Below are 15,818 nucleotides of genomic sequence, written 5' to 3' on the forward strand. Positions count from 1 at the left end.
CAAAGCTGGGTTCACTTGAACAGTGAAGCTCACATGAATATATTATTCATTATTATAATCACATGAGCTTCAAATTTTCCTTATAATAATTCACAGGCTGTTCAGAAATTTAGTAGCAATGATAATATTCTCAAAACTCCCAGGAATTTCAAGCAATATTTGCAAACCTTGATAATTTATGTTATGCCAAACTGTAAAATCCCATATCTACTATGGATCAGAATTTAGAGAAGACACCGCTCAGTTAGGCATTAGTTCACAGCTCTTACAAAACTAACGGAACTTAATATTTCGTGGACACAAGGATTTCAGTCAATTAATTTCAGAAGAACCGTCAATCCTAATATAATTGATGAATTATTATTTTTTGAGACATGCTTTTGTACAGCGGAGAATGTTTTATAGAATAACTTCATGATACTAAATTCATTGTTTTAAGTACACAGACGACATAGAGCCAGCAGTTACCCCTGGCGAGAATTTGGTGGATGTTATTGCGGTACAATACTGCTTAACATTATATTAACCATTATTAACCATACGCCTATATAGAATTTATTTTTCAGACTGTTACTTAGCTCGTGTAGCATGCACAAAACTTTTCAGACTGTTACTTGGCTCGTGTAGCATGCACAAAAAACTTTTCAGACTGTTACTTAGCTCGTGTAGCATGCACATAAGTTTTCAAGATTGTTACTTGGCTCGTGTAGCATGCTCAGAACTTTTCAAGACTGTTACTTGGCTCGTGTAGCATCCACAGAACTTTTCAAGACTGNGCTTGTGTAGTATGCAAAGGTTTATGTAGCATTCACATAGCATGCATGCACAGAACTCAAATTAGAATCTCTGAGCAGAAGAAACCAATAGTCAATTTCTAGAGTCACGGAGTATTTAATTTAGTGATAGGCTCTGAGTCAATGGACGCGTTTGCATTCAATTAGATGTAATTAATATAAGTTACGAGTAAATAACACATCGTACTTGACCACCTAGCCATGCTCAAACCTCCACTACAATTAGCCTCGTGGCTGACAGTCGCCATGATGGTGGCGACAAACGCGTCAATGTCCACGGCGGAGATCCACGTAAACGGTACACTATTCCTCGGTACCGTTAATTATTATTAAAACGGTACACTATTTCTCGATACCATTAATTATTATTAAAACGGTACACTATTTCTCGATACCGTTAATTATTATTAAACGGTACACTATTCCTCGATACCGTTAATTATTATTAAAACGGTACACTATTTCTCGATACCGTTAATTATTATTAAAACGGTACACTATTCCTCGGTACCGTTAATTATTATTAAAACGGTACACTATTCCTCGGTACCGTTAATTATTATTAAGACGGTACACTATTTCTGTAATTTGTTTGTTTAGTTCGTTTCAGATTTCATTAATAATTTTCGGATATTTTCTCTCAGAGACAAGGATTGCACACATGTAATCATTAATCTGAAATTATAATAAATATATTGCTATACACTTGTTTTATATAGCTATAATTATATGAATATAAAGTGGATATATGCGGATTTTTTTTGCTTTTTTTAGAAAATGGGCTCTTTTTATAACCTTAAATGGAAGAGATCACTTAATTGAGATACGTAGCGTTTCATTAAAAATTTAGGAAAATAAATAAGCTCAACTCACACGATAGGTTAACCAATAACTAATATTGGACGGGAAATTATTTCAAAGCGTTTGCTTTTCTACATTTAATTATTCCAGCCATTCTTATATCAGATACAATCGAACAGTGTGCATTTGTAATGTTAATTAATCAGTGTTATGAGTCGCCTTATCAGACAATTATTTTGTAATGAGTCGTCTTATTATCCTTAATGAGTCGCCTTATCAGACGTAAGTTTATCCTTCCTATTTTTTTGTGTTGTATGGAAAATGGACTCTTTTTATAACCTTGATAGAAGAGATCATTTAATTGATAAACGTGATGTTTTATTGATAATTTATGAACATTAATACCAACAAACTCCCGCAGGTCCTCACATCTACAGCAGCCTGCAGAAGAGAAACACCCCGGGGGGGCAGCTGTCAGCCTACCCGTCCTACGTGCCCCTCGTACTCGAGTGCTACGCGCAGGGTAAGATACTCGAGTCCTACGTGCCCCTCGTACTCGATTGCTACGCGCAGGGTAAGATACTCGAGTCCTACGTGCCCCTCGTACTCGATTGCTACGCGCAGGGTAAGATACTCGAGTCCTACGTGCCCCTCGTACTCGAGTGCTACGCGCAGGGTAAGATACTCGAGTCCTACGTGCCCCTCGTACTCGAGTGCTACGCGCAGGGTAACTCCCACGTTCGTACGGGTATATGAACCTCATATACACCGCGGATCAATTCATAGGAAGACCATGCATTAAATAATAGGTTACATGAGTTCTCTCTTCAACAGTGAACATAATGTCGCAAAAAGCTGTCAAACTTTTTGAAGTTGGCAGGGGAAACTATGTGAAATTATAAGAAAGTTTGCATGTTTCCAATTGCAGGAAGCCAACCCAAGTTCTACGAGAACAGACGTGAAGTGGACAATGCTGCTCTGCACCAGCTGTATGGCGGCTGGGGCAAGGCCGTGATGCACTTCGACAACCTCACTTCTGCCGACCATCTGCGCCGGCTGACGTGTTCTGCTGAGCCTCCTGACGATGACAGCGTCTCGACCTCCGTCGTCCTGCGCGTTGTCGGTGAGTTGGAGGTGAACACGATATCTATTGTAACGCACGTTATTCCTGCTTATTCTTACTTGTAAAACAGGTTATTCTTACATTTAATATACGCTCCTACTAGTAATATACGTTATTCCTACTCGCATATTCGTACTCGTATATACTCGGGGAACCTTATGTGTATATTTTTGGTGTTCTAAATGACACGTGCCTTCATCACTCAGTTTTATATCGATATTAGATTCGCCAACAAACTGTATAATTCAATTTGGAAAATGCTTGTCTGTCTGCCGACAATCTTATGAAAGTTCCCGGTCGTATCGTTTCCGTGAATACGATGTCAAAAATATAAGATTTTAGGAGGGCGGGAAAATAAAATAACTTCACATAGGTAACTAAGTTTCACCGGTAACATTGAAAGTGTATTAAAGATGAACAAAAATATGGTAAGCGGTCCATCGACTTTGCGTGCAACAATCGATAGGTGAAGACATGTTTTCACTTCTATATTTATAAAATTTACGTTATTTATCCTCAAATCTAAAATGCGGAATGTGTACAGATCTGGACCAGAAATCGAACACGTTATAAGTACTTCCTCTCATAACTCTTTCGCGTATTGATTGCCGTTTAAACGCCAGCGATGCTTTCCTAATACACTGGGCAGGCGAGCTCCAGGCGCCGGTCGTGACGGAGGTTTCGTCTGCGGCGACGGCAGTGGAGCTGCGGTGTGATGCCCAGGACCTGGAGGAGCACCTGCAGCTGTGCTGGTACCGCGGCTACCAGAGGCTCTTGTGTCAGGTACTGACGTCTGAAGAGACAGGTAGTTTTTCTTAGCCGAGGACTTCTATGTCAGATACTGTCGTCTGAAGAGAAAGGTAGTTTTTCTTAGCCGAGGACTTCTATGTCAGGTACTGTCGTCTGAAGAGGCCGGTAGTTTTTCTTAGCCGAGGACTTCTATGTCAGGTACTGTTGTCTGAAGAGGCTGGTAGTTTTTCTTTGCCGAAGACTTCTGTGCCAGGTACTGCCGTCTGAAGAGGCTGGTACTTTTTCTTGGCCGAGGACTTCTATGTCAGGTACTGTCGTCTGAAGAGGCTTGTACTATTTCTTAGCCGAGGACTTGTCAGGTATTGTCGGCTGAAGAGACAGGTAGTTTTTCTTAGCCGAAGACTTCTGTGCCAGGTACTGCCGGCTGAAGAGACTGGTACTTTTGCTTAGCCGAGGACTTCTGTGCCAGGTACTGTCGTCTGAAAATACTGGTACGTTTTCTTGGCCGACGACTTTTGAGTCAGGTACTACCGACTGAAGAGACTGGTACTTTTTCTTAGCCGAAGACTTTTGTGTCCGGTACTAATGACTGAGAAAACTGGTATTTTTTCTTGTGCGAAAATTTAAGTATCAGACACAATGTCTGAACTAGATATTCGCATGTCAAGTATAGTGCACTAATCAGAAACAATGAAGCTATGTAATGTATTAGGGATTCAGGTCAAGTCCGCTTTTTCTGCCTTTTGTACTCAGTTCAAACCTTGGCATTGAGCTCGGTATTAGCCTGGAGATTGAGATTTTTCTATCTAGAACTGTCCTCATAAATTTACATACGTATATACATCGATAAACTCATATTCATTTTGATCACTAAACTCTTTGCAAGGTTGAATACTTAGCAATCACGTGTGTGTTCAACAGGTTCAGCTAACTTTTTCAACTTTATCCGCCGACAGGAAGATTCGCCTGTACTCTCGATAGGAAATGTATCGCTGTTTATCACTGAGAACCTTTGCAACGTGGAACTGACGTGCAAATATCAGCTGAGGAAAGATTATGACGCACTGAAAGACCGAGTTAGTGACGTGCTCCAGAAGACGTTTGCAAACGCCGCAACATCATCATACTCAGTGTGCCGAGACTTACCTGAGGAAGACAATCTTGCTCTGGCTCAGCCTCCAGATAATGGTAGGTACTTAGTTTGTCTCTTTAAGCAGGACGCTAACGACATTATACATTTAATTTCCAATCTTGATTTTTTGGACCAAGAAACTCAGGGTATGAATTTTATAGGCTTATAGCGTGATAATAAATTCAGAACTTCTGGAATGTCGGGCCTCACGATAAAAACAATAATAAAGATTGGCTTGAGTAGAAATATTACAATTTATTGATTCAACAGTTCCATTGCCCATGTCATTTTAGTTGCAGTCCCATCAACACCAACTATGGAAGCTGTGATTTTGACCAGCGAAGCTCTTCTGAAGGGTCCGTCATCTGAAAATCTCGAGGAGTTTTCCGATGTAGAATCTTCAGTGTTCTTTGATTGTTATGAAACTCCTGATGAGGAAAGTGAAGCCTCTGCGCAGTCTCGTGATGTTGGTGGGTATTGAGGTGGCATTATAGGTTACAAGACTCAAGATTTTCGATTCTGAAAATTTTATAGCAAATAACTAAAAATAAGTCAATAGCGATGTTGAATTTTCATTTATCAACAATTATTACGCACTATCAACATTTCCAAGCGTTCCTACCAAAATTCGTATTCAAAATTCAATATGATAAGCAATCATTGTTTGTTTCGCAGATTCATCTGAAAAATACCCGGAACTGATAAAGTACTTCGGGAAACACGGCTTGCTCCTTACTATAATTTTACTGGCACTCATGTTGACTGTTGTTACATTAGTTGCTTTGGTTTTCATGGGGCTTTTCATTACACGTAGATCACTTGGATCCAAACCCCCCGCCATTAACCATAACCGTGTCAACACACAAGAAGAAGGTCCAGACGATTTGTCCTTAAATGCAGTACGGAACGACAGTGTGAGCTCTCCTCTTCTGGACTCCAGAGAACCTTGTGCTAGGACTTTGATTGGCGTTGGGCTGGATCAGTCTCTTCCGTACTTTGATCAGTCAGTTTCATACCCCGATAACCCTCCTACGTACTCCGAACGTACTCCACCGCACTCTGATTATATTATTCCAAACACTAGCCACCCTTCTCCGTACATTGGACGTACTCCGGCGTACCCTGTTCAGCCTTTTCCATATGAAAGCCAACCTCTTCCGCATTCTGGATCACCTGTTCGAACTTCCCAATACCCCGGACATCCTCCTCCTTATCCTGTTCTTCCTCTCCCTTGCCCTCCGAACCAATACGAAGACATCCAAACACAAGGAAATAGAGCGTCACTGATGGAGCACCATTATGATTATCCCACCCTGTCACAAATAGCAGTCATGACCAATAGAGAACCAAAGTGTTGATCTCTGTTGTGGTGAACACAACATTTTTTTTCCTCCTTCAAGACATCACGAGAGTGAGCTTAGAATTTAGTTCTTTTCTTGATTGCCGGCTAAAGAGTGAAGACTGCGTTATGAGCAGGAACAAACTTCGGTTAACTGTTTCGCTAACATTAGCTTACAATAATTAATTTGTTGAATCCATTTGTCATTATTTGGGTCCATGCATTTATTGACATTTGGACCCACAGTAGATGCTTCGTCAATGATATGTGTTGTGAATTAATTAAGGGTTCGTTTCAGCTACCATGGCATTTGGGAGCAGAGACTAACAACTCTTTTAATATTTAGTTACTTTCTGTCCTGGGCCTTTGCGTTGCGAAAGATTTTATTGCTACAACCAGAAAACAATGATTGTAACAAATGTTGATTCGACATTCCTATCTCAGTCACTTTCAATAACAAACGATAAAAAGAGAATTGTGATGGAAATAAATATTTTCCTTGTAATGTATTAGATAACTCACTTAATACTTTCCAATTGCGTCAGTCTTTAGGCCAGATGGAACATTGAATATTGGAGATTAGATCTAATAGAAAAAGGCGTTAGGGGTAAAAAATGACTTTCAGAACTGGCGCTCAACAATGACGGAAATTTATTTGCTCCAAATATCCTGAATTTCTCTGGGGGAAAGTGTAAGAGACATAAAAGACAATAAAACACTGAAGAAATACATTTTTTATTAAACTGATTATAGTGCGGCAATAGAGAAATTAATCTGTTATGAGCGGACTTGCCATCTTGCGGTCTGAGCTCAGTATGGAGTGCAATGTTTCCCTCGCCTATTGTACTGAACAAGGCAATCAATCTTCTCATGCGGGTATACTGTATGTAGAAGAATCTCAGCTAATATATTTCTGTATATACCTACAGTTTACTTGAATATGAATATATAGTACCTACTGTGTTGAAAATAATACAGGCACTGTGCTGGTATACAGGATTGGAAAGTACCGTTCGCGGCCGCGATCCATTGCGAGAAAACCATGGAGAAATTTGATAAAAAAAAATAAAATTTGTCTTGAATTTATTCGAACTGGGCTTTTTCCAAAATCTTCCCTAATTTTGAAAAAAATTACTTATGGTATAAATAATATCTGGATTGTAGCCTTCCGCTGTATTCTCTCATGCGATTCGTAGAATGCAACTTCCAAATGCAAATCTACAATTCAATAAAACTTCCACCTGAAACAAGCCGTAGAGGGCAACAAATAGCCAAAAATAGAAATAATGGGTTTTTCTTGGAATTACAGCATCACAAATATTCACATAAAAATCAGTGCTTGTGTATTTTAATTACAGTAGCGCGCTCTGTTACAACCTACCGAAACATATAAAATAATAAGGTATTTGTGAACCAAGAGATCACGAATTAGTCATCTCATACGGGATTCTTTGGGATTTGCTGACAAAAGCAAATTAATGTACGTATAAGCCGTAGAAGTCGGTTGAATTCTGATGCAAATGCCGCAGCAAGTCTTCGAGAGGTTGTAGAACATTGTTACATCTTAGTTGTTAGCGCTCATGATAGTTGTTTGAAGCAACTATCATGTGTGTTGATTCTATCGTAATGCTTATCACTAAAATCAGTTACAATAAAACGCTCTTAATTAATGAAATTAATTTCTATTGATCAGGAAAATATTAGATAAAAAAACTCAATCAAGTAGTGGCAGTCAACGAAATCAAAGAGAAACTAATATTATTATCATATACATATATTACTATTGTTATTATTATTATTATTACTTTTATTATAATTCTATGAAGCAGTTATCGTGGCGTCTGGTTCAAACGAACTTCGAGGGCACGCTACATATACAAGTTTAATAGCAAAGATATGTAAACACGAGAAAGATAAATAGACACGTGGAAGATTAATAAACACGAGGGAGAGGAATAGACACGTGGAAGATAAATAGACACGTGGAAGATAAATAGACATGAGTTATAATCTCTCTGTCTTTAGCGAGCTGACAACAAGATCACGGAGAACGAAATTTCTCGCTTTGTTCCTTTATTATTCGTTCTTATTAGCTCACATCTCAACTCAGACAATATTTGAATAAATATATTTTATAGGAAGGCACCCCAATTGTGTGCGCGATATTTTTTATACACAGATCTTCGTACTTATTCAGGTCATTGGGATGTAATTCTGTACGTATATTCTTCTTGTTCCCAATTACCGACTGAACACTATAAGTAGTTTTAGAAGGGCCCGGAATATCATAGTTGGTGTATCGGTTAGCTAGTTTTGGCGCCATTGCTTGTCAATCTTGTCATACAATGAAACCTTCTGATTCACTGGGATCAAGAGCGGTCGATCCACTTCGACGAGTACCAAAATTCAAATTGCGCCAGAATGACATGGCATGCTTCCTAATCCTAGTAATACGAACTTTTAGATCTGATCTTAAACTTTTAAAAGTAGTCAGTGTGGCACATAGTAACATCAAGATAAGAAACACGACAAGAAATGTCGTGTATCCTAGAAACCTGTGCGGCTCGACAAGGCTTGTGGTGACTTCGCTCTGTGGTGGCGGGGCGGCTGACGCTTGTGAGCCTGACGAGTCGTGAGAGAAAATAAATGATATTTACACTCACCCGAAAAATGTTTCTCTATTGAATAGCAAAAGAAATTATACTAATCTCTGCGTGTATAAAATACATAATCACATAATCAATAAGGTTTTCGCACCTTAGCTCTTTTAATTGATTAATTTTTGCACGCAGGCTGGTGATATACGGGTAGAGGAGCATGAAGAATATGATGCTACAAAATGTAAATTCGAGGAATGTACGCGGCCTGTACAATGAAGTAAGAAAGGCCAGAAATTATTTTATAAATTGATACCTAACTATCTTGATAGTTACCATGAGTGCATTAAATTAAATGTATATAACAAAGTTTTGCTCATGATTGAGAACAACAGACGAAGAATTTTGTATTAATATCAGTACACTAGTAGTAATCTCTGCCATTAGATCGAATTGCAAGCAAACTATTTCAGTCCCAACGTTAAAATGTTCATTAGAAGTTGCCTAAAAATTCCATAAATGACTCTCATTTCAAACATTCACGAGTTACTTGGACACATGAGAATGATCTTGAGCTGATCTTTGCCGCCATTCATGCAGGTCATTTCACGGCCGCAGTCTCGCGCATGGAGCTTCGTAAAGAACAGTTCTTGCTGCTGCATGAAGGCGTCTTTGTGGGTGGTGGACTGGTTACCTAACACTCGCCCTCCTTGGTACCACACCAAGTCGTGTTCAAGCTCGTAACCTGAAGCACGAAATTAATGTTAAGATTACGAGTATATTAAGTAAAATCCCAGTGAACGATGGCGTTAAATTTCGCAATTTTTAAGGTTGAAAAACGAATATGCATGTCGTTCCATAATATTTCCACCATTTATAGGCTGATAGCAACGGGCTTCAGACTATTTATATCATCGTCTATTGCTTTACATGTACCACCACCCGCTTTTCACCTCACTATACCTCACCATGGATTGTGCAGATGAGGCTCAGTCTTTGTCCTGGAATAATGTTTACAATGGAGTTCACCGAAGTCCCATTCTCCAATGTGATGCTAAGTCCCTTGCCTGAAATTCGTTGGCGAATAAAATAATGACCTTCACTATTACAAAAAAATCGGTTCATATTTTCTACACAATACACATCAATGACCTGCTTGGTTAATCATTGCTTTCCTAATTATAAACAAAAATCTTGAAATTTCATTCGGGCTGTTTACCGAATATTTTGATGACGACAATGATCTTATGATCTTATGATAAGTTTAGGACTTCTAAGTCCACGGTCAAGCTGATACTCCGCCTTCGTCGTCTTCCGTCTCCGAGTCGTCGCTGGCAGGTCACCCCGCCCTCGGATCCCGGACGTAACGTTGGCCGTGTTCCGTCTATTTGCCTTCCTTTGGGCCAGTTGATACAAGATGCTGTTGCTTATCACTTGCTGAGGGTAGTTTCCCATAACTGGACAATCCGGGATCTTCTTCAGAAACTTGTCCAGTTGTCTCTTGAAAGTCGCAATGGTAAACTCCTCTCCTCTCAGCACCTTTGGAAAGGCGTTAAACAGCCTTGGTCCTACCACGGACAGTGATCCCTCATGAAGAGTCTGTCCTCTGGCCGCTGCTTGGTTATTGAATGAGGGAATCCTGCACAGTCTCCCCCTCCTTTTGTTGTAATATGTCACAATTTTGCAGGTCTCACTTTGAAAGTTGGGAGCCAGTCCAGCTATCATCTTCCAAGAGTATAGTATGATATACCTCTCTCTTCTCGTCTCCGGTGGATACACTCCCAGGTGTTTCAGCCTTTAGTTCCCAGTAGTTCAGGTCCAACTCCCTCATGCCGCTGATCCTTTGCGTGAAGGTCCGCTGCACTGCCGCCAGTTTCCACACCGCAGCGCTTTGGGCGGCACATACAGAAAGCTGGCAGCAGTATGCAAGATTGGGGAGCACAAGGGCCCTGATCGAAGAGTGTAATCATTGGCGCTGCTTCTCTTGTTCGAAATGTCCGCCAGATCCTCCCCATCCTTTGTCTGCCTCGAGCAACTGGGTCACTCCTCGATGAGGTCATCGAACGTGGCTTCGGCACTCATCAACACTCAGAGATCTCGAACAAGTTGCTTCTCCTCAATTCCTGTGTCATCCGATGCCCAGTAGCGATGTGGCATCCCGATCTCTGTGCGGACTCTGTATCTCATTACTTCGAACTTGGTGCCGTTGAATTGCATATTAATTACTCGGGCCCAATCGTAAATTGTCGACAAGTCTTCCTAGCTGTAGCCTCTCGCAGTCTAGATACTCTGTGATCTTCATTAGCACTCATGTATCGTCCGCAAATGACGATTTAGATGCGTGGGTAAGTAAGAAGAGGATCGGTCCTAGCACCAAGCCCTGTGGCACTTCGCTTTTCACCCTCGCTTCTCTCGATTTCGAGCTTCCAATTACGGCATCTTGTACTCTATTTGTAAAGAAGTCATGGATCCACCCTAATGACGTGCATTGCTTTGACCAAGAGTCATCCGTGAATTGGGACATGTTCGGGTTATGGTTCAAGTTATAGAGTTCCAGTGACTTACTAAATCGGCAGAAGGCCGGGTCGTGAATTTTGTAAGAAAGCCATGAGAATTGCCATGATAGAAAGTGATTATAAAAAATAAATTCTTTTCTCTTTGTTTTCGCTGGTCAAATGTCGGTCATATTCATGATTGATAAGATTCATCGCCGGTTGGTCTTACTTGAGCACGTACAATGGTAAATGTACTCAGATCCGGCCAATCTTCATAACATAGCTAATCTCTTGACTGCGCCCTAACGTGTACCTCAAATTTTAATGCTAATGACTGGAATTATCTAATATTGTCAAATAAAAAAAAAGTCAAATCAATTCGTAACGCGGTTCATAATTTTTGTGTATTTTCAGTAAATGTTGTCAATGAAAATGACGCGCTACGTGTTGTGGGTTCGTGTTACCTAAAGAGATCGTAAGGTCCTGCAGGATGATTCGAATTCGTCGTGTCTCCTAAGGTGTTTGTTGCTCTGTACAAACTCTCTATAGAAAGTTCATTTATTCTTCTCTCCTCATACACTCACCCGGACACTTTATTGTGGTGCTTTTGGCAACCTCAACCTGATCTCCATCGCCATAAATGCAGGTTAGTTTGCGGTCGCAGTCGTCAGCGCTGAGGTTCGTCAGACTCAATTGTTGCTGCTGCATGAAGGCGCCTCCTTCAATGGTGGACTGATGGTTCAGAACTCGCCCTTCTTCGTACCATAATAACTTATGAGAACTTTCATAACCTGCAAGGAATCTTAATTGAAACTCGTGCTAATGAAGGGAAAATAAACTTGTTTCGTCACAAATTATGATTTTAAGGGTATCTCATCCCCGTACTTGTTCGTAAAATAAACTGCGTGAAGTTCATTCATAAAATTTATGCTTAGTGGCTTCATACTTTTTGAAAGAAATAGTTAATTAATGTCAGCAATATGAGCATTAATGTCAGCTACTCATATTTTTCTGCATTAATCCCACACACTTCACCATGAACAGTGCAAATGAGGGCCAGGCTTTGCTCTGGAGGCATTTCCAGGCTCGAACCCACAAAACTCCCGTCCTCCAGTGTGATGCTCATTTCTGTTAATTGAAATAAGTTGAAGTATTATGTTTGCGGCAATATTAACCTTAATTTTTTCCTTAATTTCAAAATAAATTACATATTGATGAGCTGTTGTAGTTCGCATGATGCTCCCGATGGCATAATCAGTATAAAAAATGTGCATAGTTTCAAGCAATCTATTGCCGTCACTCAAGAAAGATACGAAGATAGAGTGATGTAAACTTACTTGGAACTTTTGGTGATGCAAACGCTTGTGGAAGTAAAGTGAGAGCAACAAACATTAGAAAGTTCATCTCGCTGATCTTGTTAGTGTTTCGTAGTTCCCACTCAATAAGTAAAAGGTTTCGTTGTTCCCACTCGATAAGTAAGTTTCGAGGTTCCCACTCAATAAGCAAGTTTCGTAGTTCCCACTGAATAAGTAAGGAATAAATCTTCAATGATTTCGATTGTTCGTCGAAAAAACGCTTTATCTGCAATGAATAAATCTTACACGAACTGTTTTTAGCTCATTGTATTGTTTACGAAAAAAAGGCTCTATTGTGCTCGATCGCCATGTCCGTCTGTCCGTCCATCTGTCTGTCTGTCCGTGACTTCAGTTTTCGTCGACGAGAAAATGAGCTATCTGGCACTCACTGCAGTCAGTACTGAGTTATATATTTTGAAACATTTGGTGGAATGGATGCAACATCAAAACTGCAACATCAAAACTGCAAATTGACATCAAAACTTACCTCTACATATATTGTGTTTGAATGTTTGAAACTACTTACCTATGTCATTACATACCTATGTTTGCATAGTTTTAATCTATCACTAATACATGATCAAAAAGTTTCAGGCTTAGATAACTATTTGTATCTTTTTGGTCTAACTGAACTATGCAGAATAGAGAAGAAATATATTTTATATTTCATCCTAAAATAAGCTACAGTACGCAAACTAGATTTGCAATGGAAGCTGGAAATGTGATACGCACAGTGTGCATACGCGCAGTGTACATATGTAGTTCCAACATAGAATACCTACTGAATAGCGTATATACTGTATGTGAACCTTATTTCTCGGCAAATTAATGATTGGCAATAATGCCAATAACTGCTCAAAAATAAAGAGATAATCACAAAAATCCTTCCATGGACTCGGTAAATAAAATAAAATCAGGTGTTTTTTTTAGGATTTCACATCATGATTATTAGCAGGTTACAAGACCTGGTACTATTTATAACAACATTTAAGCTTTCGTCTTATTTTTGACACAAATATCAAAGTTGATTTATTTCCAGGACAGCATTAGTCTTCAATATCACATCTTGCATTTCCGCGCAGCTCGGCGATTCATAAACGCAAAAAAACTTGATTTATTTGTCGTTTTCTTTTTTTTCGGAATCAAATGATTGAGAAAATTAGGAGCCTTCTCTATAAAGAGGCCTAAATAGAACACGGAGAAGAATTGTTCTGAGAATAAATACTAAATTTCTTCGAGCGATTACAATTAACGATGACAACGACCGAAAAATTCAGGCCATCAAACTCACATCTTTGGGACAAGGTAAGCAACAAAATTGTATCAATAATGCAGCGAATCTCTTCGACATCATTTTGATACACCTTTATGACAACTTTCAATAACTAGGAAAATTCCAATGAGAGTGGCGTTGAAACGAAATTATCAGCAATATGAACTTATATTTGTTGATCAAAATCACTCATTCTCTGCCTAATTGTTACACATTTTTACACAAATTTTGAGGATCCGCGGTCAGCCGACGGTTGTAGCAAACTGAAGGAGATAAATTCATTAGAATTGGTAGGAAGCAGCAGCCGAATTTTATAGTCAGTGGTAAGTGATAGTTTGAATTTACTGCTTCTTTATCTTATCAGAGCAAATCCTGAGAGCAGTGAGATAACCGCAACTCCAGCACTGATAAAAAATAAATTTTAAAAATACTTAGTAGAAAATCGAATCTCGGCAGCAGCCGGCTTATGCTAATGATAAGAAAATGTTTATTGAAATGCGCGGTACAAAGTGAGTAATATTGACTGTATAATTATATCATGAGAGCCATATCATGAGAGACAGATGCATGCATGAGAACGATAAATTTTGTTAGGGGAGAAACGAAGCCAGTTGTTATTTTCAGACAATATTATTGACTATTGAGTTTTGTTTCTTTGTGTATTAGTCGTGGATAAAATATTGCATTACCGATAGCAGATTTGGATTAAAAAAGTATGAAAGATGCCACTCCAGCTGGACGATTGGATATTAATGAATAATAAATGTTTTCGTAAAATGATACTGTTCTCTTTTAAATTTCTGATCGTTTCCCGCCATAATAACTTCATTAATCTATTTTACTTTCATAGGCTTTGGCTGACGAGTGATTTTATATCTATCGATATAGTTATATACAGTCATCATTACTCACTGATCCATTCTGAAACAGAACTACGAAACTTGGACGATGAATAAAAGCCAACAAGAAAAATATTTATTAACTGGAACTTCGTTGCGTTCGGGATTTTATTACATCTTAATAACCTAATGTGAGATACGGAAAATAGAATTGTTTAAAATCATTGAAATTTTCATGCGCATTTTTACCGACTAAGCGAGAAGCACTCGCTGATTAAAACTTCATGAATTTAACAAATGGATTTACAAAGTACGTCGAAATTTACATAACAGTTCACCCTGATGTATATTCTACGAGTCCCCTGAACACTATTTTCGTGGACTATGAAAAAGGATAAATCTATGTTTCAAGCTTTTTTCAAAAATATCATAAATGCATGTGGTTACAAATCAATTACCAACCCTTCAGTGCTGTGGGAACGCAGTCATCAACGTGGGGTGCGTAAGACTCAATTGTTGTTGCTGCTGTAGGAAGGCATAATGTACTATGGTGGACTGATATCTTTTATATATTTTATCATTTAAAAATGATCAATTCGTCCAAAAATATAGGCATATATCATATTGTTTCTCATAAATGTCGTACAATACAATCTCAAGACGGTTGTTCACCATCAGTGACAGACAATAAGTACAGTGGAGTGCCTGGTGTTCCCTCTACAGTGACATACAATTAAACCGTATAAAATAAATTCATTATAGACTTGAACGAGAAACCAAAGATGTCAAACATGACATTAATGCACAAGAAAAGCATATAAAAAATAACAGCACTGTAGCTTACCATAATTGCTTTCGTCCATAAACAGTTGAAGATGACAAACCGGAGCAATATGGTCACAAGCCTACTTCCCTAAAAGGATATGATGCTAGTGAGCACAATATGCCTTGCATTGATGGTTGCTGCTGTGTACAACAACTTGTTCTCTGTAGCGGACAACCATCCTCAAGTTTCTGCAGTCAATAGTTTACGTATAATTTAAAATAAAATGTCATATTCTCGGAGAGTGACTACGGCGGTAGAGGATTGATACCTGATCTTCGTACTTATTCAGGTCATTGCATGTGATGTTATTCTGTACAAATATTCTCCCTGTTATCAATTTCCGACTGAAAATTACGAGTAGTTTTAGAAGGGCCCGGAATATCATAGATGTCGTATCCAAGGGACAGCAGTGCTTGTCAGTCAGTCACTTGTGAAACTATCCGATTCACTGGAATCATGCATGAGTCGTCGACCCACTTCGACTTTGGCTTCAA

General features: G+C 39.1%; 2 protein-coding genes across 4 annotated transcripts; one reads left to right on the plus strand and one right to left on the minus strand.

The window, feature by feature from the left end:
- The first annotated feature begins 2,409 nt into the window (after window positions 1-2,409).
- LOC108680933 lies at window positions 2,410-5,081 on the plus strand. The gene is made up of 5 exons (XM_018169866.1): window positions 2,410-2,428; window positions 2,524-2,718; window positions 3,368-3,501; window positions 4,425-4,656; window positions 4,894-5,081. Exons 1-5 carry the CDS (start codon window positions 2,410-2,412, stop codon window positions 5,079-5,081), a joined length of 768 nt encoding a protein of 255 aa, XP_018025355.1.
- A 2,688-nt stretch (window positions 5,082-7,769) lies between these two features.
- Window positions 7,770-15,527, minus strand: LOC108680957 (transmembrane and immunoglobulin domain-containing protein 1). 3 transcript variants are annotated; one of them, XM_018169892.2, is made up of 7 exons: window positions 14,961-14,977; window positions 12,369-12,552; window positions 12,067-12,159; window positions 11,616-11,822; window positions 9,505-9,603; window positions 9,087-9,281; window positions 7,770-8,561 (listed from the first exon to the last, which is right to left on the minus strand). In XM_018169892.2, exons 2-7 carry the CDS (start codon window positions 12,433-12,435, stop codon window positions 8,278-8,280), a joined length of 945 nt encoding a protein of 314 aa, XP_018025381.1. In that variant the 5' UTR covers window positions 12,436-12,552; window positions 14,961-14,977; the 3' UTR covers window positions 7,770-8,277. The 3 variants fall into 3 exon arrangements, with proteins under 3 accessions (XP_018025381.1, XP_047739870.1, XP_047739871.1); XM_047883914.1 differs by lacking the exons at window positions 12,369-12,552; window positions 14,961-14,977 and adding an exon at window positions 15,343-15,527; XM_047883915.1 differs by lacking the exons at window positions 7,770-8,561; window positions 14,961-14,977 and having other exon boundaries at window positions 8,985-9,281; window positions 12,369-12,612.
- Between the last annotated feature and the right edge of the window lie 291 nt (window positions 15,528-15,818).

The sequence above is a fragment of the Hyalella azteca genome, unplaced genomic scaffold, assembly GCF_000764305.2.
Source record: "Hyalella azteca isolate HAZT.00-mixed unplaced genomic scaffold, Hazt_2.0.2 contig14010, whole genome shotgun sequence".
Lineage (NCBI taxonomy): Eukaryota > Metazoa > Arthropoda > Malacostraca > Amphipoda > Hyalellidae > Hyalella > Hyalella azteca.